The 25,444-nt window shown below is 44.8% G+C and overlaps 2 protein-coding genes across 6 annotated transcripts in view; both read right to left on the reverse strand.

The window, feature by feature from the left end:
- Window positions 1-8,663, reverse strand: part of CUNH5orf42 (chromosome unknown C5orf42 homolog) — a 102,754-nt gene extending 94,091 nt beyond the window's left edge. For 4 of the 5 annotated variants that reach the window (XM_019531976.1, XM_019531975.1, XM_019531973.1 and 1 more), the window contains exons 1-5: window positions 8,506-8,662; window positions 8,117-8,252; window positions 7,431-7,550; window positions 5,435-5,670; window positions 2,220-2,317 (exon numbers count right to left, since the gene is read on the reverse strand). In XM_019531976.1, the coding sequence (XP_019387521.1) occupies window positions 2,220-2,317; window positions 5,435-5,670; window positions 7,431-7,550; window positions 8,117-8,252; window positions 8,506-8,598 (683 nt within the window). In that variant the 5' untranslated portion in view covers window positions 8,599-8,662. Of the gene's footprint in view, window positions 1-2,219; window positions 2,318-5,434; window positions 5,671-7,430; window positions 7,551-8,116; window positions 8,253-8,505 lie in introns of all 5 variants that reach the window. The other variant, XM_019531977.1, reaches the window with a different exon arrangement.
- A 15,091-nt stretch (window positions 8,664-23,754) lies between these two features.
- Window positions 23,755-25,444, reverse strand: part of NUP155 (nucleoporin 155) — a 61,284-nt gene continuing 59,594 nt past the window's right edge. Inside the window, exon 35 of the mRNA XM_019531978.1 lies at window positions 23,755-24,214. Within this exon, the coding sequence (XP_019387523.1) occupies window positions 24,076-24,214 (139 nt within the window). The 3' untranslated portion in view covers window positions 23,755-24,075. The remainder of the gene's footprint in view (window positions 24,215-25,444) is intronic.

Consider the following 25,444-nt stretch of genomic DNA (forward strand, 5'->3'; position numbering starts at 1 on the left):
CAGAGGCAGCACAGGTGGTGACAGTGGTCGCCACATGCAAGCTCCCCCCTTCCCCAATGCCCCCCGTGTTCAACTTTTGGGGGGTGGGGGGGGGTAGTGAAGTACCAGATAACAGAGATTTTACTGGCCTTCTGTATACGCTTATGCAAAAAGCACAAACACACCATATAAACCATACAATATGATAAAAGTCCCAGGCAACTAAAAATGGGAAATGCAATGGAGGTATCACGTGGGGCTTCCCAGGGGTCTGTCCTGTGGCTGGCATTGTTTAATATCTTCATTAGTGACCTGAAGGATGGAACTGAATGCCAATTTGCATTTGACACCAACCTGAGTGAGGTAACAAATGCTTTGTAGCACAGGACTGGAATTCAAGGTGATCATGATAAATTGAAGAAATGCTCATAAAAGAATAGGATAAAATTCAATGAGGACAAGTACAAAGTACTTGATGGATGGAAAGTAGGCTGCAGTATTGCAGAAAAGGGCCTGGAAGTTATAGTGAACAGCAAACTGAACATTAATCAATACTGAGCTATTATTGGGGGGGGGGGGAAGCCACTTGCATACTGGTGTGTATTAACAGAAGTGTTGCATGCAAGTCACAGGACATGATTCTTCTACTCTGTTTAACATGAATGAAGCCTCACTTACGAGAACTGTCCAATTCTGGGCACCACATTTCAACTAACTGGGAAGAGTCCAGTAAAGACCAACAAATATTATGAGAAGTTCATAAAACATACAAAGAAAGGTTGGAAGAAGTGGGGTTATTTAATCTACAGAAACAAGATGGCGACCAACTGTTCTCTGCATCCACAGGAGACAGGACAAGTTATAATGGATTTAAATAGTAATAGAAGGTATTTAGGCTGGCTATCAGGAGTAACGCTCTACCCATCAGAGTAGGGTTAAGCACTAGACAGATTATCACAGATGTTCTGGAATCTCCACAACTGGATGGTTTTAAATGCAGGTTAGATAAAACCTTGGCTGGAATAGGTTAAACAGAATGATCCAACCTTGAAGAGGGGGCTGACCCAGATAACTTCCTAAGGTCCCTTCCACCCTTATTTTTCTATGATTTTGTGATGTAAAGAAGTTTAAACCAGACCTAAAATATGGCAAAGGAAATACAGTAGAAAGACAATGTATACCTATTGAAAAGCAGGAGAAAGAATTACTTAAGATGCGCACAGGTGTATATCAAGGAATAGAAGGAAGAAACTAAGGAAAAATATGGCAAAACATCAAAACTTGTCCTCATTGATACTGAGCTATATCTAATTCACTGTAAACAAATCTCACTAATGAAAGAACAATAAATAATCTCATCTCCCGAGATTTTCAGAACTGGACAAAATAGTAAGAAACATTTTTGGCTGGGAATAGTCTGGATCAGGGCTTTCCAACTTTTAAACCCCTGGGCACCACATACCTACCCCTGGGCAGGATCCCCTTCCTTCCCTCCCTTCCCCCCAAGACTCACTCTTACCCCTCCCAGGTAGCATGCTGCACTGCCCTGCCCCTAGGGCAGAGACAGGAAATGGCAGCTTTAGGAGGGAGGGGAAACCTGGAGATTCTGGCTGCTGTCACAGCCAAAGCAATGTGGGGAGCAACAGCCAGACAGGAGCCCAGGGGTCACAACTTAACCTCTCACAGGCCACCAGCTGGACAACCCTGGTTTACATGGTCTAATAAGTTTACACAGAGCACGAACAGAGCGATCATTGTCAAATGATAAGTAAGGCATGAGTAAGAACACACAACCTACACAGGCCTAATTTTTTTTGCCCCATAAATGCTGCTAATACATGCAGGTACCCTTTTGCAAGAGTTGGAGTAACCTCAGACCTATCCCTCCATACTCCATGCACAGTAGGCTGTGAACAGCTTCCTGCCAAAAATCAACATTAAGAGTAATCATACAATGGGACAACCTGCTCCTCAGTAAAACTGAATTATTTAATATGAAACATTCTGGGCTATGCAGTTAAAGTTCGACCAAATGCATTTATACGCTTATGGATAAGTAGCTTGAGTATGTTTATAAGTAATGAGGGCCAATTCATACATAGCTGTTGACATTCATAAATAACTTTGCATAAATGTAAACAAGCATTTCCATGTATTTGAATATCTAGCTCCAGAATGCTTGAGTAACAATAAAACAATTTTTTATACAATGGCAAAATTTCAAATGACTCTGAACTCACCTAAAGCGGTTTTCAGACCAACGCAGCACCAAAAATGTCAGCATCAAGCATTCCACAGAATAAAACACAAAAGAACACAAGCAGCAGTCACCCAATATCTGCAAAAGAGGTTGGGGGTTTTTTGTTTGTTTGTTTTTATAACCTATACACATTAGTCCAGTGTTTATTGCTATTACAATTAAAATCAGGCTTCACAGAACATTTTTGGTTAGAAAGTTACAGCAAGCTACTCAAAACTCTCTCATCAGAACCCTGCAACCTAACTTAAATTATCCCAAGACTTAACAAATTATTTTGACTGCTGAAGCACTGAATGCCTGAAGGACCTGCCTCCCTAGATATTATGATTATGAAATCTCACTAAGAAACTTTGTCACATTCTGCTAGTGTTCAGTTATGGTATTAATGGAGAATCAGTGGGTGTGTCTACACATTCATTAATGCACTTTTGCTGATGCACTTTAAAATTTAGTACCTTCATTGTGAGGTACAAGAAAAAGGCGCATTACCCTATTTTAATGCACATTAAAATGTCATGAAAAACTGCTTTCACTACTGCACATTAAAATAGGCTAATGTGCATTACAGCACACATGTAGATGTGTCCAGTCATTCTAAATTGCTCATGTTTTGTTTATAAATGTATGCTAAAAGGTGTGCAGGGATCTACTTCCCCTACGGAGTTTACTTCTATAAGAAATACATTTCCATAGGAGACTTCAAACCTTCATTTCTTAAAGTATATTTGAGAACTGCCTGCACTAAAAGAGAAAGAAAGAGAGAAAAAAAAGTTCTCACCAAAATAAACCTAAAACTTTTTAAAAGGCAGGTGAAGGGATTGGTTTTTCAAGCAAGTCAACTGAAAATGGTGCTAGTTGGTAGCATAACAGTATATAGGGATATGCAAAATATAAGGGGGAAGCACATTTTTATTATAAAACTAGCCAACTGCCCATCAAGAATGATGGGGGAAGTGGTGGGGGGACAGAGTGCTGCCACCCACCACCCCACACTGCCAACACTCTACCTTCAGCCCTGTGTGTCCCCCTTCGCCCACCTGGCCATTCCACTGCTTTTCAGGTACAGGGGAGTGGGGGAAGCTTGCAGGTGGCAGACACAGCTACCACTCAGTGCCCTGCACTGCCACCGCTGCACATCCAGCCAGGTGCAACCCCCTCCTCCCTCCCAGCTGTTCTCAGGGCCCGGTGGCGGCAGCGGGACACCACCACTGTGTCTCCCCACTCCCCTTCCCCCCTCCTTGCCAACTTTTGTCAGGGCCCAGCAGCAGTAGTGGCACCAGCATGTCCAGAGTGGAGGGCCAAGGCCAACACTGCACCACCAACACCCAATGCTATTGCCTCCAAGAAGTAGGGCCAGGGGGCCCTGCTCTGGCTCCTCAGTCATGGACGATGGGTGGGGGGGCACGCATGCATGAAGTGCTGTCACCCAGCACCCTGTGGTGACACCACTCCACCTCTGGCCCCATGTGCCTCCCCCCCACATCACCTTTTTCTGTCTTTCCGCTGGAGAGTGGGGGGGAGGAAGGTGTGGCCAGCACTTGGATGAGGCAGCAAGGCCGGATAGGGGTGGGGGGGGCAAGGCCAGCACTGTGCCACCAGCACCCTGTGCCACTGCCACCTCCAAGGAGTGGGGCTGGGGAGTGGGGTGGCAGGCTGCCCTCGCCCCCCCTGCTCTGGCCCCTCACTCCCTGCTGTGATGGTAGCGGGCTGCCATGTGTCTGTCTGTGCAGAGTATTCTGACTGGTTGTTTCAGTAAGCATTGTGATTGGCTGCTAAGACAACCAATCAGAGGGTGAACAAAAGCATTAGGGACAGATGGTCAGAAAAATAGTATTTCTTTATGATTGTAGTACAATACACTAACAGGTACAGGAGCACTTTAAAAGGACACTGCATGTGAAATAATTGATTATTAATCCAGGGATCTGGGTTTCCTGTTTCCCATGGAAAAATGGAGTAAACCGCGGGTTTTACCTTTTACTAGAGGCAAATGCGGATTTCTCGTTTTACAAGAGAAAACCACGGATTCTGCCATTTTGCAATGAGCTCCCTGCAGGCTAACGGACTTCCAGCCTGCAGGGAGCTGGGAGGGAGCAGGAGGAAGGCAGAGGGACAGGGGGTGCCACATGCACATGGCCCCAGGCAGCCTGTAGCTCCAGTAGGTAATTGTGGGGGAGAGGGAGCTGGGCAGGGCTGAGGCTGCTGCCCAGCCAGGCGGGGCTTGGGGCCCAGGTCTGCAATGCGCAGCTGCAGGGCGCCAGCAGGGAGCAGGATGAGGCTGTGGGTGGCTCATCCAAGGAAGGGGGAGGGCCATCTCCCTGTTGCCATGAGTACTCCCGGGGGGGCAGGGGGACCTGTGTCCCCCAGATCTGTACCGGAGGCAGGAGCAGACTGTGGGCTTGGGATCCTGCCCCGCTTCCCTCCCCTGGGGCCCCTGGAGCTTAGTGGGCATGACACGGTGTGGCTGGAAACAGCGGGGCCGTGTGCGGATATCTTTGCCACTGCTCCCCCCCCCCCCACTGCCTCAGCAATGCGCCTCCTTCATGCGGGGCTGCAGTGAGGGCAGTGGTGCGGCACCCCTCAAAGCACTGGCAGGCACAGGAATCGTGTCAACAGGGCAGAGGGGGGGATATACACTGATGCAGAACAAACTGCAGGACCGTGAGCCAAAACTACATTCTCACCCCCAGAGCTAAGAGAGAAAAAACGCTACTAGTTTGTTGCTGCAATTCTCGCATCTCTACTCTTCAGATAAGCCCTTACATTAACATCTCTCTTGTTGGGTCTCTAGAGCTTAATTAAAATAAACCCCTAGACTCTGCTGAAAATGCAAAGGAAAAGGTTAGTGTCCATTTAACATAGCTCTTCTATATAAAGCTGACTGTGCTTTGTAAAGCACAAATAAGAAAGATGCTGTAAAATTATATCTGTTACATACTTGAATGTTCACTATTGTTACACATTTTCAAAAAAGCACACAGAGCAATTGTATAGGAAATAAAACAGCTTTCAACATGCAATATGAAAGTTTTTTTAAGTCTCTCTCATTAAAGCTTGTTTTGGAACTGCAGTTAAGACTGCAAACACTGCCAAAAAGATAGTCATGACATTACTAAAAACTCTTGGTAACTTTGAGGCTCTATTTCACCTGAAAGGGAAGTTACCCTACTTAAAAGGGATGCTACTTTTTTTTACCTCATTCTTGATGAAATCAACATTCACTCCAGTTTCTTTATCTTCGATGGAAGGTAACACAACTGATTCTTTAGGCAAAATTTGTGACCAACACCCAGCCAATGAAGGATTTTTAGAAGAGGATACATTTTTGCTTTCTGTGCTCTCCCACAGGAAGATGCACACCGTAGAAGTAGTGAGCAGCACCTTTTTGCCATCTCCTGATACATACAGATACAATCTCATAGAAGAACACTCTGCAAAAAATAATGTTGTAACATAAGAATTACTCCTTTCCTGTCTCCACGGGATTTAATTTAATACGTTTTACTTAAAAAGACTAAAAATACTAACACATATATCAGAATAATGTTAAAACAACCTATCTTAAACTGTTCTTAGTGAGTGTAATTAAAAAAAGAACACAAAGAGCAGACTATCCTGTCATTTATACCAAGAGTAAACTTTGTATGAGGGATACAAGTTGCATGGTGAGGTTCAAATTCAAACTGTTTTCAAATAAACAAAGCGATGCCATACACTTCACTTTAGTTTAAGCTGCACTGAAACAGTACGCTTTACAGCAGCCTTGGTCCAATATAATAGTAATAGACTTTGTGAAAGAGGCAAATGACAAATGTACCCTTTTTTGGGATAGTCTTTTCATGTCTGAGATGCATTTAACAGCCTCTCCTTCAGCTACTGCAATCTCTTCTTCACTATTCTCCTTGATCTACACATCAACTTTTCCAGTCTATGAAAGCTTTTAAGATTGCCTGTGTTTTGGTTCATCCTGCACTGTGTTTTAGTCCTTCCACTAGCTCCCTCTTGTCCAGCAAATTCAAGCTTCTAGCTGTTGTCTTAAAGTTCCTACATCTTAAAGCTCCTACATCTCCATCTTTGTCACTGCTAGTACCTTGTTTCTGCCAGTTACACCAGGCTTGATGCCCCTTTCTCTGTGTCCCCAACTGTGTCCCCATCTTTTCATTAACTGCCACACCATCCACAAAGCACAGACTATCCTTCCCAGAATGGCCCTTTACTATTTAATTCCCTCCTAATGCTCAAGGTAAGCTTATACTTCCTCAGTAGCAATCCCAAGACAGCCACCAAGAAATCAGCCTACTCTTGTTCTGCACACACTACTTGCAGAAAAATATTCTGTGGCTGCTTTTAGAAATGTGCTTAGATGACAGACACTCTGTCTAGGATGTGTTTGCAGGATTTACCCCAAAAAATATTTTGGGATTCACTTGATATCCCTGGGCCCAAGTTTCTGGAAGGACCTAATGCCTAGAGTTAGGACCTCTATGGACTGGATGCATAAGCCTGCCAATGGAGCATGCCCAACATACATTGCTGACGCCCGGTTAAGCACCCCTATTAATTTTCCCTAATGGTTACAGCACTCATACAGAAAGTGAGAGACCTGGATTTTAAGTTTTGCTCAGCCAAAGGAAACTCAAAGCCATATCTTTTACACCCTACAAGAGCTAAGGACACATTCCACCCAGCCCTGCTGAAGATGGACAACTATACAGCAGAAGTGTTTAAGAGTCATGGGGCCAGAAGAACAAGCAAGGAGGAACAGGCCTGTGTAGTGCAGTTAGGGGAAGGGGAGTCCCCTGTAGCTCAGTGGTAGAATCTGTATCTACCATAGAGAAGACCAGGGTGCAATCCCTGAATGCTTGTACAAATACAGCTATGGAGATACCAAATGTCTAGATCAAGTCTGGCCTTTGAAATCTGTCTCGGGGAGATGGAAGGTCTGGGCAGCTTCCACTCCTTCAAAAAAAATCTCCTGCCTAGGCATGGGTATCAAAGACCTGGGTCACCTCCCATGCATACAGTATGGATCACTGGTTGCCAAACCCTAGGTAGGAGGGAAATGTGAATTGTACTTCCTATTGCCAAGAATGTGAATGAATTTATCATTAGCTAGACATTGATTAAAAATAAAGAAATATACATGGTGGCAGGATTACTGATTTAAAAAAGGGCAAATCAAAAATTCTACCTTGTGCTGCTGTGACCACCTTAGTAGACTCTTCAATTGCTGGCACAGTTTTCAAACAGTCTTGGTCTTTATTCCAGAGAAACAGCTCTCCTGTTGTAAGGATTCCTGCCAACCAAGCACCTGTTTGCATAGCAGGGAAATACTTTTATAACTGTTTTACTGCCAAGCAGGGCCATCTAACTTCTAGACAGCAAGGGGCTGCATATGCCATGCAGGCCACATGCCCCACTACACCAGGCCACTTGCAGTGCAGGCCCCCTTCTTCTTCCACCCCACTGTGCAGACCCTCTGCACCCCTTGCTGTGTGGACTCTGGCCCCTGTGGGCCATGCCACCTCACCCTTGGGAGTGAGGAGGAGAAGTAGAAGCCAGAGGAAGAGGAAGCCCAGAACCCATGGCTGCAACATAAGATGCTGCAGGGGAAGCAGTGACTGGGTAGGAGCCTGCAAGCCACAAGGCAGACCCTTTTGGGCTGCAAGTTGGACAGCCCTGCTATAAAAATACTAAATGTAGGACCTGAGCCCAAAAAGGGGGATATTTAACAACTGCCCCTGAGCTGGCAAATTCCTTTGCACACGTGGAGAGTTGTCAGATCCAGGCCTTTTACACTAACATAGTTGTCCAAATTCCTACAATTTAAAATAAATAAAAACTCAGTTCTGAATGTATAAAACGTTAATACTTAACCATTTTGTGATGTTGTTAAGACAGCTACATTTTTCAGCAGTGTCTGTAGTCGAGGTATTTTCTTTTTTGTCTTTCCTGATACCAAGTTAATTTCATTTATATGTTTAGCATCTAAAAGAAAAATTGCTTCTTTTTCCTGTTGAAAGATAAAATATATATCTCTCGTTTTTTAAAACGAATCTGTTTTCTATTTTGCATGAAAAATGGTGCTGACAGATGCGGTAATTGTATTAAACCAATGGGGGGGAAGGTTATTTATTGATTAAATACAAAATATAAAATTATAAGTCTGATCCCCAACTCCTTCCTTTGGCAACTGATATCTAAACTAATAACTGATGTGGTACCTATAAACCACTTCTTGAAGATGTTAATATAAGGACTCTCACCTGTCCCAGCCAGGAAATGCGAGGCCAAGGCCTCCTTTGCTTGATACATGTAGAAATTAGAACATCTAACTTAATCTCCATGCTTAATAACATTCCAAGTTACCATAACTGCTAAAAAAAAAAATGTTGGACAGTGGTATTTAAACAAATCTGTAAAGAATCAGAAAAATTGTTAGGTTTATTTTTTAAAATAACATAAATGTTAAAAAGCTTCTATACACAACACAAACAGAATTTGAATCTATGTTATTCCTAAAATAAATCTGACTGGCGGACTACTTGGATTTGAATAGAATGAGGCACACAGTTCTGCAGTGTAGTTTCAACCTCATGCAGAAATGCCTTCCAAAATGTCCAAAACCCCTCTATAAGATCAATCTATAACAACAAAGGTGATGTTTATTTGAAATATTGCAGGCTGAAATCTATACATTTCATAGGCTGCTTTAACTTCTGTTACTCAGAGAGAAGCAGTGCTGTAAGGCCACTGCAGTCAGCAGGCTATAGGTTCCAGAGCAGTGGGCCTGTTAAAAGTGAATGAGGAACACCTTCCACATCTGTTCAGAAAGAGAGAGGCTACGTGACTGGAAGGGGACAGAGTCTAGGACTACATAAGCTTGGGTCCTGGGTCCCCCCTTTTAACCCACCCTAACGTAAAGTGCAGGGTAATGGCTCTGCCTGCCCCTCACCAGCCCAGACTTTCCAACCAGCGTTTCAAATGGGACCGAGTCATCCTGGGGGCAGAAGAAAACGGGGGTGCTCAACCTCCAGCCCATGGCGAGCAACGGCCCTGGCCCGTGCCCGCCCCCCGGTGCAACATTTCCAAACGGGGCCTAACAGGCGGGGCGGCCACAGGCCCCTTGCGCCACGAGGCCCGGTGCCCACCCCGGCTGCGCCGCGTCGGTAGGCACCCGCGACCCCGTTACCTGTCCGGCCCGGCCCGGCCCGGCCCGGCCCAGCGGCAGGAGTCCCCGGGCCCGCCCCGCCTCGCCTCCACCGCAACCGCCGCGAGCCGGGGAAGCTGCGACGCAGGCTGGGAAACGGCCTCAGCGCCGCCCACCTGAGGCGGCTTCTCGCCCCGCCCGGCACGGCGGGCCTGGCACAACCCCGCCCGCCTGGACCCGCTCTGACTTCGTCCTCGCTCGGGGCTGTGAGGCCGCCTGGTTCCCTCCTGCAGAGCGAGAGAAACCTCTTGGCTAAGAAAGGATCCCTTTGATGAGCGGCGGGGGAGAGGAGTGATCTTTTTCTGCCAGGTTTTGGGCTCACGTGCCCTTCCTCCGGCTCAGGGAAAGCGAGAGCTGGGAACAAGCCCGCGTTATAGGCAGGGCCAGCCCACCGCTGCAAGTTCTCGTTTTGGGCCCCTCACCCCGCTCCATCTAAACAAATCTATGTCGCGGCAGGGTGTAAACTCACCGAAATAAAATAGCGGGGGCCAGGCCGGGAAGGGGATCTCTGCCTGCATCAAGCCCTTTCAGTGAGGTGCAGGCGGTGGGGGGTGACGAGGCCTGCGCCCACGGTCCCATGACACGGCTCTGATTAGAGGTGTTGAGGAGTTCGTGACCCCTTGCGGAGCTGTTCCCAAAGACAGAGTCACTGTCAGTCTCAAATTTTATTCAGTATGCTCCTCCTTGGTAGCTACCCATTGTTTCCACAGCCTGTATACCTCTTTCTTTGCCCTTGGGCTTTCCTGGGCTTCCCTGTTTAGCCAAGACGGCTTCTTGGCCCCTTTGTCCTCTTTTATGCGCAATAGGATTGTCTCCTTCTGTGCCTGTAGGATCGCTCCTTTGAGGAATGACCACCTTTCCTGGCCCCCATTTTGCCAATGCTCTTGAGCGTTAATGCCTCACTAACTAATCTCCTGAGCACACTGAAGTTAGCCTTTGTGAAGTCCAGGACTTCAGCCCTGCTGGTTAGTATACCCACACTTCGCCGGATAATGAATTTAATCAATCAATGGTCACTATCTCCTAGGTTACCTTTTACCTGCAGATTCCCCACCCAGTCATCTCCTGTACCTAACACCAAGTCCAGCAAGGCATTTCACCTAATGGGATCATATACCTCCTGTGTTAGGTGGAGGTCCTGTATGCAGGTTAAGAACCTACATGAGCAGTTAGATTTGGCTAACTGTCCTCCCAGCAGATGTCAGAGTAGTTTAGGTCACCCATGACAACCATATCTCTCAACCGTACAGTCTCTGAGAGCTGCCTGGAGAATTCCAGGTCTAGCCCATCCTCCTGGTGTGGCAATCTGTAGTAGTTTTCCACTACCAAGTCCCTTTCCTCGCAACCCCCTTGCATCCTGACCCACAATACCTCAGTTTGGCCCTCCTCTGATCCCATCTTGATTATGGAGGATGTGTATTGTTCCTTAAACAAAGAGCAACATCCCCCACTCTATCCCATCCGTACAACCTGTAACCCTCAATAACTACTGCCCAATCATGAGTAGGGTCCCACCAGGTCAAAGCTGTTGCTTGTAAGCAGCCACAGCCACAGCCACTCCTGGAAGTGGCTATAGTGATTGCAGCAATTAGCCAGTGTTTGGGGGGGACCCACACTGGCACTCCTGTCTGCCCCCCTTGCCAGTTGCCAAAGCAGCGAGCACGGCCAGTCAGGGGCTGCACCAACACTCTCAGGGGGTGCAGGTGCACCCCTATGCACCCCCTATGTCTCGTCACTGTCTATCGGGCCCCTTAGCGCTTACCTTAGTGCTTACCCAGACTGATCCAGTGCATTGCTCACATCTCACTGATCCTAGACTCTCCTTACCCTCTGCTTCCCCGTCTCCTGACGAACCTAGTTTAAAGCCCTTCAGAGGAAAATCAGCCAACATGTAAGAGAACAGACTCTTATCTTTAGAAGAGATAAAGACCATCTTGTCCCAGGATGCCTCTCTCATGGAAGTGTGGATCACGTTTGTAGAAGCCAAAACCCACATGATGGCACTAACTCCGGAGCCACAAGTTGACTTCCCTGATGCTGACGGCGAACACTGACTGGAATGATGGACGAGAAGATCATCTGTGCCCCTGACTTGCTAAGCCTGACCCCCAGAGCCCTGTGGTCTCTCATGTCGTGGTGCAGACTACTGGCTGCATTGTTCGTGCTCATATAGATGAGGACCATGTAATCAGAGGGCCGGATGAGGTTGGGAATCCTCGCCATGATGTCCTGGATCCTGGCTCCAGGTAGGCGGCAAACCTTCCCTGCTGTTGGATCCAGTGACAGATAGGCCCCTCTGTGCCTCAGGAGGGAGTCGCCCACCACGATGACCCGGCATCTCTTCCTCCAGCTGCTTGGTTGTTGCTCAGCCTGCCTGGTGTTTGTTGCAAACCTGTCTTCCCCTGCAACATCATCTTTCAGTGCTGCCAGGGCTTTGCATCTGTTCCCCAGTTGTGTTGGGGAAGCAGTCACAGCCGCACGCTATCTAGCTCTGGAGGTGATCATCCTCCATTCACCTGTCCTGGGACTCTCCCGTGATGTCTGCGGCAGGAGTCTGGTCCTGCAGAAAATGAAAGTAGCCATCAATCTCATCTTCTGCAGCCCTGATCCCCCACAGCCTGCTCACCTCTGCCTAGAGTTCCCTCACCCGGCCCTCCAGGGCCTCTATCTGGGCACATGTGGGACAGGCAAGGGAACCACCCACCCCCATGCTACCCCCAGGCCTCAGAGCTGCAGACAGGGCCAGGGCACTGCCAAACCATCCAAGGGGTCTGTCTGGGTGGAGGCCTCACAGGAGCTCCGGGAGGCTGGAGGTAGCAGCAGGGCAGAGGCTCTGAGTGCGCTCTGCGTCACCACCCCCATGGTAGCTCCCCTTCTCATTCACTTACCTGAAGTCTCTGTCAGAAGCTCCCGTGTACTGCTACGTGGTGTATACTCCTGCCCACAAACTAGCCTGCAAACTGCTCCCCTATTGGCATTCCCTGTTTGCTGGCTCCCTGTGGAGTATCCTTTTATGCCCTTCTGGGCCTGGATTGACTCAGGCCTAGGCAGCAATCAACAATCAACACTCACTCAGCAGTTAGCACTCACTCCCAGCTTCTCAGAGCACACTCCTTACCAAACAAACAGTCAGCTAAACCAAAGGTACAGGCAGCTGGATCACTTACCTTTCTTGGGTAGGATCTGGTGCCTGGCCTGGCTTCTCTCCTCCTTCCTCTTACTCTTCTTAATGTGCAGTAGCCTATTTGACTTCATCTTAAAGTGCAGTTACCGGGCTCAGACTGGGAGACCGTAATGATTTCAGAAGCGGTTCTCCAGCTATTCTCAACTTGGGGTTATTCTTTATAGTTTCTCTCCTCATTGATAAGTTTCTAGAAAGAATTGTGTGATCCTATTCTTCAGTCTGATTCTGGAAAGTATCCTTAATGTAAAACTAGCTGAAGCCCATGAAACATTTGCAATAAAAATTTAATTTAAAAAGTATTTCTTTAAATACAGGATTTTTAGCTGTCTTTTGACCAAATACTTTAACAGAATCAAAACTTCTCAATCTTGAAAAGGCTACATAAAACTGCCCATGTGTAAACACAGGTTTAGGAATATAAAGACATATTTTGTCAAAAGTCTGACCTTGTTTCATAGTTTTGTTAGAATTGCACAGCTTGCATCTTGCTCTTGATAAGAAAAGAACGCTGCCCAAGGTTTCTCCCTCATCCTCCTTACTCTTTCATATGCTGATTACAGAAACTGGCATTTAACTGCATAGCCTTGGGGAATGAACTTTTGATGAACTCTTGTGGTATTGATCATGCTTAATTAGCTGTTGCATATTTACCTCTCCGCCCCCCCACTCAAATAACTAATTATACTATACATGCGATGTATGTGATGATGTAGTTACATGTATGTTTGTATGAAACGGAAGTAAGCTGCAAGAACTTCTGTGTCTGTGCACGCGCCCAGGAGATTTGAGAAGATAAATGCCGCTTGCAAACACAATCAAGGGTCGGAGCTGATTTGAGCATCTAGCTCTGCTCTGACCTTTGCTTGCAAGCAAATAGACCCTTAAGTGCTGACTGATGTCTGTGTGTCTGTGATCTCTGCGCGCCTCCAGGGAACGAACCGCTGTTTGTGCAACAGTTTCATAGTTTCTGGGGTCGGAAGGGACCTGAGTAGATCATTGAGTCTGACCCCCTGCCATGGCAGGAAAGAGTACTGGGGTCAAACGACCCCAGCAAGGTGTACATCAAGGTATAAATTTTGTGACTGGTTTATAGTCATAGAATAAGAAGGCCCCTGCGCACGTGACTAAGGGCTCTTGTACACATGAGGAAATTGCCCCTTTAAGTAGCTTAATTGCCCTGTTTAATGATTTACTTGTGTAACAGCGTACATATTCACCAGCACATTATGATTAAATTTTGTAACGGTGTACACATTTGACGGTGTTTTTCAATTTAAATTACTTTTTTTACGTGGTAAACTAAAACACATCCCATGTATTCTAGTTTGCTACGTAACAAATTACAGTGACATGCCTCCTGTGTACAAGGGCTCTATCTGGAGAAGGCAGTGGGGATGGCACACAGGGCACAGGAAGCCCAGGCATGCTTGGGGAAGCTTAGGCTTGGTGGGCTTCCAGTGCTCCGTGCACCATCCCTGCCACCTTCTCTGGCTGCCAGCACACCCAGCCACCCTCCTGCCACCTTCCGAGGGCAGCCAACCTGTTCCCAAGCAGTGAGAAGGCGACAGGGACAGTGCACATGGTGCTGGAAGCCCACCAAGCCCAAGCTTGCCCGAGCACACCCAGGCTTCCAGCACCCTGTCCACCGTTGGATCCAGCAGTGTTGTCTGGAGCTGGGGCTGCACCCGTGTAGCTAGCACCCTGCCTGGGCGGCCCTGGGGGGCACCACTACAGCAGAAGGAAGCACTGCCCCACTCCTGCAGCTCGGGCTGTGTGACCCAGCAGCAGCTTGCATGGGCAGGTTCTGCTGAGGAACAGCAACAAAAGCAGTGAGGGGCCTGAACTTTTTTTTTTTTCTTTCTCCTGGAGCCTGCCTGTCTCCCATGGCCAGGTAGCAAGCTGCCGGCAAGTCATATAGCCCCTGAGCTGTGGGGGACCCTAGTGTTTCCCTCCATGGTGGCAGTGCCCCCAGGTAGCACCCCGCCTGCTGTCACCCTGTCCAGGTACTCCTGGGGGCATGACATTGCCACGGAATGAAGCACCAGGCCCCCTGCAGTTTGGGGCCCACCAGCAGCTTGCCCCCTGGCAGAGTGGTGGGCAGGCTCTGGGAAAAAAAAGAAAAAGAAAGAAAGAAAGAAAGAAAAGGATCAGGCCCCTCACCGTTTTTTGTTGTTTTTTTCCTTCAGCACACTCTTATTCTGTCTGTCCGGAACACTGATTGGTTGTTTCAGTAAGTATTGTGATTGGCTGCGAAGACAACCAATCAGAATGCTCCGGACAGACAGATTAAGCCTATTATTATTATTATTATTATAGATTTAGTAGTAGCATTTTTGGAGAAACAGATTATTTAAATTGAACTGGTCCATTTCAAATTTTTGGCACAGTGATGCATTTCTAAAAACTCTAAATTTAAGGTAATCTGATTATGGTATTTTGCAGTATAAATTATTATTTTAAAAACACAGACAACTTTTAAATGGGCACAGGGACATTCTAACATAATAAAAGCCTTAGTCCGTCTGTCTGTAACACTTTATTCACACTCTGATTGGTTGTCTGAAACAACTAATCTGAGTGCCCCAAAAGCATTCCAGCAGTGGCATGGTGGAGTACCACCTTGACAGTGACAATGGAGCAGATGGAATGGGGGCCAAGGCCAGCAGCACTGGCCTTACCCTCCCAGCCCTGCTCCCTGAAGGTGGTGGTGGCAGCACGGGGTGCTGGCTGAGGGGGACAGCAAGCTTCCCTGCCTCCCCCACCCCTCCTTGGAGGCAGAAGCATGGAGTGCTGGCAGCACAGCACTGGCCTCACCACCACTGTTTGTGTGGCCAGACACGCAGCAGCGGGAGTGCAGGGTACTGGGTGGTGGCCTTGCCCACCGTGTGCAAGCTCCCCCCTCCTCTGCTGCACCTGGGAGGTGGTGGTGCTGTGGGGTGGAGTAGCGGGCAGCAGGGGGGGTGCACAGAACTGGGGAGGGGTGTACAGGGCTGGGGGCAGAGCCTGTCCCCTCCCATCATTCTTGATGGGCAATTGGCTAGTCTTAATAATATATTCAGTATTAGAATTTTAATTTAACGTATCAGCATAGGAGTAGAGGAAGCCCTATTGATTTGGTGAAAATTAGAAAACCAGAAAGGGGAAATGGGAAACACGCACAACTCCTTGCATCTGATTTCAGATTTAGTTCAAGTTCTCTGATCTGTTCATCAATGACAATGCAAAAAAATGATTGATAGGAGCCAGCGTAACTAATACTCTCATTACAATAAATGCTCTCATGGGGGTGCCTGGCATGCAGGTGTTGAGAGGAAGACTGAAGGTTTGCTCAGCCTTTGGCTTTAAATTTGCCAGGTGGGACAAGCTCACTGGATCCCCAACACGTGTTCAATTTAAAGCACCATACAAGCCAGTCACAAAAATATTCCATGTTTAATGAGAGGCAGAGGCATAAGCTTTTACAGGTGACAGCTGCCTTTGTCAAAGTACACTGTCACCTACAAAGCTTATGCCTCTCTGGTAGTATACCTGTTGCCAGAATTTGACTTTGTGAATATTCTGGCTTACACATCTACTCTTCAGTAACAGGAGACAGTGGAACAAATATAAGCTTTACACAGGATTAGAAAAATTACCTAGTAAAAGAAAAGTACAAACACACTTTCATCCTGCTTCTATTTCCTCGCCTCTCAAATACTCCTTGCTCTTTAAGAACAGGATATCTTTAGGAAAGCAAAGAATCCCTGGTACGGCAGAGGAAGGGGTAGAGGAATGCAAAGAGCTCCTGATATGCCCAAGATTTGGTGTTTGAATTTCTGGTCATTTACTTTTCATTGGATTAGAAATGCCCACTTTAAGCAAATAAACCTAAAGAGATTAGCTTGTCTTTTAAGAGCTTGTGAGATCATTGGGTCCAGCCCCCCTGCTCTGGGCAGGAAAGACTGCTGGGGTCAAGTAACCCCAGCAAGGTGTGCATCCAGTCTCCTTTTTTGTCAAAAAGGAAAGGTGAAGATCATTCCACAGTAGTTAAAGATGATGTTGCTTTTGAGAAAATTTGCTTTTTTTCTGTAATAACCCAGGCTGTGTAAAGCACCATAATTTCTGCAGTAACTTGAACACTTTTCAGGGCATGGAGAATGGAAAGATAGGGCTACTGAAATCATCAAGGATATCTATTTTCTTTCCTGCAACTGAGACCTGAGATAAGCTAAATGCATTAATAGACGTATAAGACCCATTCCAGCAACAGACAGTAATCTTTTCAGGGACAAATTATCTATTGGTTTTTTAGCTAATACTTGTAACTGATAATCTTTTGCGCTTAATCTTTCACTCAAGAGAAGGCTCAGATATAAATCTACTACAGTTCGGTGCAACAGCAGCTTTGAAATACAGATCAAACAGTCATAGTGCAAGGACAATCTTTTGACTGTATATTTTTAGTGCCCAGTTTGATGGGGCCCTCAATTGTAACATTTCTTCACCATTCCCCTCCTGCCCTGACTTCAAATAAGAGTTTATAGGTACATAGACTTGTTCTCACACATTCTGGAAGATATGATCACACACTGGCGACACGTAGGGGGTGCACATGCACCCAGAGATTGACTGTGTCCCCCCTGAGATTGGCCACCACCGATGCTGAAGGTGGCGTCTGTGGATGGATGCCATTTGCCACTTGTCACCTACTCCCGCCTCTGACACTGCTGCAGCCACCTCCCACTTGGCCCACCACCATCGCTGACATCACCGTGGCCACCTGTGGGTGGTCCTTGCTCACTGCTGCCATGCCCCCCCAGCCTCAGGAGACATGAGGCATTCATGTATCCACACATGGAGATACACAAGAGCAACAGTGAACAGGAAACCTTCCAGGGAGTCTGATCCATACCTATGAGCTGTCTAACACTATCTAACAAAGACTAAAATGTTATATTTGACATTTCAGATTTCTAAAACAAGCTCCCCCCCACCCCCTTAAAATTCTTCCTCCTTCCACATCCTTCTCCTATAATTTGGAAACCACTTTTAAGAACTTCAAAAGGGGTTCAGTTCCAAAAAAAGGGCTTGTAATGCCAGCAAATGTATAGGTTCAAATCACAGAAAAATAATCTCTTAAAACAAATATTTTCCCTTCTCCATAAAGGACTAACTAATTCAAAATTGTCACAGTTTAAGATGCATCAAAGCAGTAGAAGAATATAAAAATTTTAGTCCCCATTATTTTTGACATTCTAGTCAGGTAACTATTTTGTATTACATTTGCAAATGTTCCAAACACAGTGCAGATCCTCAGCTCAAGAAAACATTAGAAGCAGAAGTAATTTCAATTTGCTTCTTGAAGCATTTAGGGAAGGAAAAAGATCTTTGCTTTTCTTTGCATAATCAGTTTATAAGCTCTGCTTAAAAATGGGGTTTTCAACTTCAAATGCTTTCTGCAGAGACTTTGTTTTAACCTTTATAGAGTAATTATAAAAGCAGGATTTAAAAAAAACCCCACTTTATTATGCATTGTAATCCAACATATCACAAACATACTTATGAAACACATCAAATAAAATTAGTTTATTTTTTGAATCCACTTATTCCAATATAGTGGGGAAAGAAACAAACCTAAAGTTAGTTACACCTACACACAAAAAAACCCTGGTGTGTATGACAATCAAAGGAGTTGAGTCATCCAGATGCTTGTCCTTTAATATCAGACTCTTTCTTTATCATGTAAATATCCCATATAATAGGTGCTCACTGTTCTTTTAAAACCTTATAGCTGAGGAATTAAAAAATACTTGATTTTCCTAGTTTTCTTCCCATTGCAGGAATACATATTTTAAGGTAAACTTCGGAACAATCATAATGTAGAGGTTTACTAGGAAATTAATAAATATACAAGTTTTCATAAAACCTGTAGCTAAAAATAAGGACATGAACTCTGATGGTTCTGAATTTGCACTGACAATTTAAGAACAAGCTCATTGGCTTAAATGGAATTACTCCAAAATTAGCTCCAATGTAACTTAAATCAGAATGTTTTTTTTTGCATCTCAGTCTAAATGGTATTTGTTAGCAATCTACCCATACCGTGTTCCCAAATACACTGCAGACTGAGAGCCAAGAAGATTTATTTTTAGCTACTCTCAATTGTAGGGAATAAAGTTATTTTAGACTAAAGCATTCAATGTACAGAATTTAAGTTTAGCAAAACAAAGAGGTTACTTACCTGAATATTACTTATATTAGGGGTGCACTGATAGAGATTTTTTTGGCTGATACCGAGGGCTGATTATTAATCAGCTGTATCTGCCGATACCAATCCGATTGCTGATATGCAGCCCAGCAGCTTGAAGAGCAGAGTCAAGCTGGTAAGTCCGGGGGTGGGGGGAAAAACTTGGGGGCACAGATCAAGGCCCCCACAGTGAGGAAGGGAATGGAAGTGGGGCTGAACACTTGATGGAGCTGCAAGTGGCTCATCTGGGGGACAAAGGGGTGGGGAGGAAGGGCAGCTCCCCACACTGCATGCACACCAGGGAAGGCACGAAGGGCATACGACCCCTGGATATGTGCACAGGGCGAGGACGGGCTGCCCACTGTGGCTTCTTCCTGGTGGAGGGAGAGGCAGGTAGTGGTGGTTCTGGTAGGAGGGTTTATGGGGTGGGCTACAGCTATCCCAACATTTTCCATAGCTACCCTGTAGCTCTCCTTCTAGCACCACTGCAGCCCGTCCTGGCTCAGTCCCCCTTGCTGCGAAGAGATTGGTGCAGCCTATGGCCCTAAGTGCACAGTGGGCAACCTGCCCCCACCCCATGCATAAATCTGGTGTGGGGGAGCACATGTCCCCCATGGGGGTGTGTGCAGCGGCAGGAGCAACCGCTGCCTCCTGCATCCTTCCAGATGAGCCACCTGTGGCTTCATCCCACACCCTGCCCAGCTGGGCAGCGCCTACCCCTGCCCCAGCCGCATTTCTTCCCTCAGTGTGGGGGTCTTAATCTGTGCCTGCGCCCCCCGCCCCCAGACTTACCAGCTGGATGCTAGGCTGGACTCCTGGCCACATGCATGCATGCTGCGGTATTATACATACACACAGCATTTATCTGTGACATTATTGGTAACATAGGCCAAAAAGTCAATTGCTGATAACGTCGATTTTCCTTTTATTGGTGCCGATATGATATGGAATGATGTATCAGTGCAACTCTAACTTTTATAGGAAGATATACCTTGTACCTTGAAATGTGTGGTATATATACACAGTCTGTAATCTACCCTCTATTCCAAATGCTTTGGAGTAAGTACCCTAATGAATTATGAGTTGGCCAACCAACAGCGTTGGGATAATTAGGGTGGATTCACCCTTTATACCTTTAATTGGATGTACAAAGTGCTGCCCCACAGGTCATTGCTGACTAGACATTTCTAACTAAAGCACACTAGACTTGTATCTATCAATGATGGCACATATACAGACCATTGCTCAAAAAAGTGTTTAGTATAATACTTTTTCCTCAGTTATTTTTTAAACAACTGTTTAAACTTCAAGTTAGATTTAATTAAGAGACCTTACAGAGATACAATCTAGTTGTCAGTTTTAAAAAAAGTCATTTGGAGATGGTCAACTTAAAAAAGATGGTATATGTCCATCCAGTATCGATGTAATTCCAACAAGCCATGTTAATTTCAACACGTGAATATTACATCGCAGGTGCCATTATTAACATAACATTGATATATTATGTACTGAAGAACAGACCTCGTTTCTTAGTTTTAGATAAATGTGAACAATGGGAATAAAAAATGTGTGTAAGAAAGGTCTTTAATGCATTTCAAAGCTATTCCAGGGTCAGAAAAGAAAGGTAAAACACCATGTGCAATGAAGCACATTTTTGTTACCACTGTAGACCTTGGGGACATGACTACAGATATGACACTCAATATTTTTACCAACAACCACAATCTTTTAACTATTCATCTATTTTTGATCCAACGAATCCTAAAGGAAGCAAACCAAAAATGAAACAGAAGATGTATTCATTCTAGAAACATATCCTGAGTGTAGAGATAACTATAATTCAGGGCTGGAGTTGGAGATTTAGTTGTCTTTTTTCATAGTACCTAGCAGCTTGGTTCCAGATGTCACGGCTGCTGCAACTGATTAATAATGACTAGTTTGCTACCACTAAGCATCAGACTTAAGTAACCTTCCTTACACTTCCATTTTACGTTCTGTACAAATTTACAAATGCATAAAGCAAGAAATACCAACGATGATAAAGAGACTGAATGTGTGCCTAGTCAAGACCATTTCCCTCTAACTTTCAAGTTGAACAAATATTATGCAAGATGAGCTTTCTAGGAAAACATCAGCTTAGCAAAGAAGCAATCTCTCCTGTCAAAAGCAGCAAACCCCCAAATTTCCCCTCCTTTGCTGTCTAACTCCTACGTCCCTCTGACTTCAATAAAGTAAAGAAAGAAAGAGTAAGAAAAAAAATCCACAGTTGAGGGTGAAGTATTACACTTAAGTCAGTGAGGTAGGAAGTAACCTTCACACTAAAATTTCAACACTATCTACAAGAATGAATGACACTTTAATAATACTCCTTTATGTTCTGAAAGTACTCCACAAACTTTCCTAAGAAAATTCCTGGTAAGAGTTATCCCATTTTGCAGGTGGAAAACATAAGAGAAAGATGAAGTAAGTTGCCTAAGAACAAGCAGAAAGTCAGAGTAATTAGTACTCTTTTCACAACTTCCAATCTCTACACTTACTCCTCCAGACTCATCCTACACTGACTCCTCTAGAACTGTAGCATAAATGCTTATCAAGATCATATAAGTTGGGCCAATGCTAGTTGTTGTCATGCAATACTTTTTAAGTTTACAAATCTGTTAAATATGTGGAAGCAAAAATGAGACACTGCATGCAAGTGTATGCTTTATTATGACACGATGCTGATTTCATTAAGGAATGAATTGCCCCTCCATTTTTGGAAAAAAAAAAATCAAATAAAATGTAAACTGCATATTTTGATTGCAGCAATGGCAGACTAATATACAAGATGTCTCTGTATGATGTGTGTTTTGTAGAAAACTAACATTTATGTAATTTGGAGGGGGCATATTAAGCCTTAAATTGAAAAAAATATTTTTTTTTCAAAAGTCTTCTTGATTTGCATAGCAACTATCATGTTTACTCAAATCCAAGGTGCAGATTTTTCCCCATTTGAATACAAGGTGGGAGGGGAGGAGATGGCAGGGGAAGGAGGGGAAGTCTGATGCATGAGCACTTGGTGCCTCCAGTCATGCAACAGTGCTGGCCAAGGCTGAAGCAACTGCAGCTGGCTGGGTGGGAGATTGAGGCATGTGCAGGGCCCCAGCTGGAGTTGGAGCTGGGATGAGAAAGTAAGTCGGGGTGGGGGGGAAAGGCTGCAGGGAGTAGACAGAGTGGCAGGTGATGTGAGAAGCCAAGTGGATGGGGAGTGGGACAGGCACCATGAGGTTAAGTGGTGCAGGGGACAGATGCCAGGTTTTCAGGCTTGGTGGGACAAGGTAGGCATCAGTGGGACAAGTGGTACAGGAGGAGGGGCCAGGGGGTTCAGACACAATGTGGGGGGGGGGGGAAGAAACAGGGAGTGCAAGAATGGAGGGCAGGTGGCAGATGGACAAGGTACATGTGGTGGAGGGTGCAAGCACCAGGAGGTACAAGCATCATGGAGTACAGGGGGGTTCAGAAATCATGGAGATGGAGGCAGGCATGGGGTGTACAGAGAGCAGGGAGGCAAAGTAGAGGGGGGGTATGTGCAAGGAGTAGGCCACTTGACTCCTTTGCTGGCTGCCCCCCCTGTGGCTGCTTGCCCTGTAAGTTATAAACTTCCATGTCTACAATCTAATTATTGGGAGTTCGCCTTGAACTTAGTCATCTTGGATTTGAGGAAATAAGGTAATTTATTTAAAAAGAGCTTGCGAGTTCCAATCATGGCATGGTATGAGAGAAAAACCAGGATAATAGTCAGTTTTATTTTAGCATAAACATAAAGATGGAAGTTGGATTTACCCTAAATTACATAACACTGACTGAGTAGGGAACAGCATGTTTTCTTTGTATTTTAGGGAGAAAGGTCCAGTTATTAAATTGAGACATCACCCAGTAATTAAGCATGTTTAGATATCTATAGATCTAGCTATCTAGCTCTCTAGATCTAGTTATATATAGATATTGCTAACCCGAAATTGATTTTTTTTTCTTTATATAGGTGGCTTCTAATACCAGTAGTTTTTCTTTTTTTACTTTACGGCAGATGGTATGTTACAATCCATACATCAACTACATTCATTCTTTTGGCTTATCTAGGTCTGGAAAAATTAAATACCAAAAGAAAACTCTTTGGAGTCAATAACAGGGTAAAATGAAGACTACTCCAACACAGCAAAAGGTAACTTCAAGTGCATGATTTATAGGAGGGTTTTTGTTAGACATATTTACTATGGATGCACATATGACTGTAGAATAGTGATGAATATATTTATAGCATAGACCTTCATGACCGTGGGAAACTAAATGATACTTACATACACATTAATCAGAGGAAGTATAAAGGAGTGTTTAGATTCTGTCCCACATGTGGACATGGCCAGTACTAATGTTAATTGGGGGTGCATATCTATTACACCATGTTGATTTTCACAGAAACAAGGATGAGTTGAACAAAGCATAATTTTTACTGGGGCAAAAGGTAGAAGGTTTGCTGAGTTCTAATAATGCTTTTGTACATACAGCTCAAGCATACTAAGCTGTTAGCTTCTGCTATATTGTCCTGAGAATTACATTTTAGTGGCAATCTGTATAGTAAAGAATAGTTTTGGAACAGTAACTCTCTCTTACATAGGCATAATTTTATGATTTTGTCACTAAATCACTAATCTGACCATTTTTGGAAGTCAACTAGCAAAGACTTCTTTCCCAGTTTTCTCTTCTTGCCTTTCAGTCAACTTTGCTTCTCTTCTCTTGCTTTCATATTTTTAAGCAGCTACAACATATGCAATTGTATTACCATGTTTGATTTTGCATCCTATTACCATTCCCAACTGTATTAAAATTATGTAAATACAGGAAAAAAGAAAAAAATATATTTTCCAAATAATTTTAATCCTGAAGGGAGGTTGTACAACATATCTTATTCCAACAGTATAAAAAAGATTTTCTATAATTAGAAAAAAAATTGGCAGTAGCAAAAACAACGCACCTTGATTTGTCAAATATACATTCTACTATTTGTAGATACCTGTAGATTAGTATGAACAAAGACATTATTTTATTAATTGCAGGAGGATCTTTAATGTTAGCAGATGTATTGAGCGTTTGCTTTTCCAGACTCCAGTGCAGACATCTGAGCTTCTTTTCTACAGTTCGTTGCATCTGACCTGTCAGTTCTTTATCATATCAGTCAATCAATGAAGTCGTTCTAATTTAGCCTGCAGGGACTTAAAATTCCCTGTAGTGGTCTGCACTGTTAATGTAGGGCTCATAGACTGAAGTTCAACAAGGTAGCAACTAACAGCATCCAAACAAACATTTGTGAATCGTCGTCTGTATAAAAAAAAAAAGAAAAAGAATATTTTTTATGTACGTGCCATTCATTTGAGAAAAAGTAGTAAGACATCTATAGGAAATAACAGGATAAAAAAAATGACAAAAACAGATTACTTCATTTTTCCAATATATACCATAGTTACTTGAATACAAGATGCCACCCCCCTCCCCCACACATAGCTGACATGGGGAAAAAAAGCCCCTCATCTTACATTCCCATACAAAGAAACCGCATTAAATACACAGTCTATCATTAAACTGCTGCCAAAAGCAACGTCCTCAGTAATGGAAACTAATCATAAAGTTGGTTAAATTCAGCCAACACTGAGCATGACTATGAAACACATTGCTTGTACGGGGCAAACATACTGATGGGAATTTACTACAAAGAATAGCATAGTGTAACCCACCTGAAGAAGATATAGGGTACTGCTCATTGCACTCAGTCCCCCTCAGCACTGACTTTTTCCAAATCAAGGTGAGCCACTATAGTAAAAACATGTAGACTTCCTCTTCACTCTCACAACTAAGCTGTGCCTTTCTTTCCCATTTCCAATGAGTCTCATTTTTTAGCCAGCCTTAAATGTCTGGTAAACATTACTGAAAACGGCCTCATATAGCTTAGCCAGAATTCCTCTGTTGCCCCTTCTCTCAGCCTGTTGCATATTATTAGTGTGGCCCTGTCCTCCATGAGATGGAGAGGGTACAGGTTACCCTGCATACCTCATCAGCATTTGTGAGAAGAACTCCCATTTCCTGTCATAAGTAGGGGGGCTAATTTGCATACAGATCTTTTGTGGTGGAGGGTGGGGGTATCTGGCGTACACACGTATATCAAGCAGTGCTAAGCTGTGGGGTAACCACAGCTTGAAACGCTGTTATTTCTGCTGGGGCCCAGCCCATTGAATTGTGTGGTAAATAATGAGCCTTTTGGCTTTGGACTGTCATGCACAGCTTGTATTATATACAAGCAGGTACAAAAGAGCTGATTAAACATATGCTTATGGATAAACTAAGCCCGCTGGGGGATGGGGGGATTACTGCCACTGCTGGCCCGCTGAGTGACCCTTGCAAAGCCAGCGGACCAAGGCACTTAAGGGAGACCACCCCTGCCCCAGCCCTGGCACAATCTGTGGGCAAGGCAAGAGCCCCTAAGGGCACACTTGCCTGCCTGTACACTAATGCCAGGAGCCTGGGTAACAAGCAGGCGGAGCTTGTCCTCCTGCT

This window comes from Crocodylus porosus, unplaced genomic scaffold (genome assembly GCF_001723895.1).
Source record: "Crocodylus porosus isolate Cpor-Errol unplaced genomic scaffold, CroPor_comp1, whole genome shotgun sequence".
Taxonomy (NCBI): Eukaryota; Metazoa; Chordata; order Crocodylia; family Crocodylidae; genus Crocodylus; species Crocodylus porosus.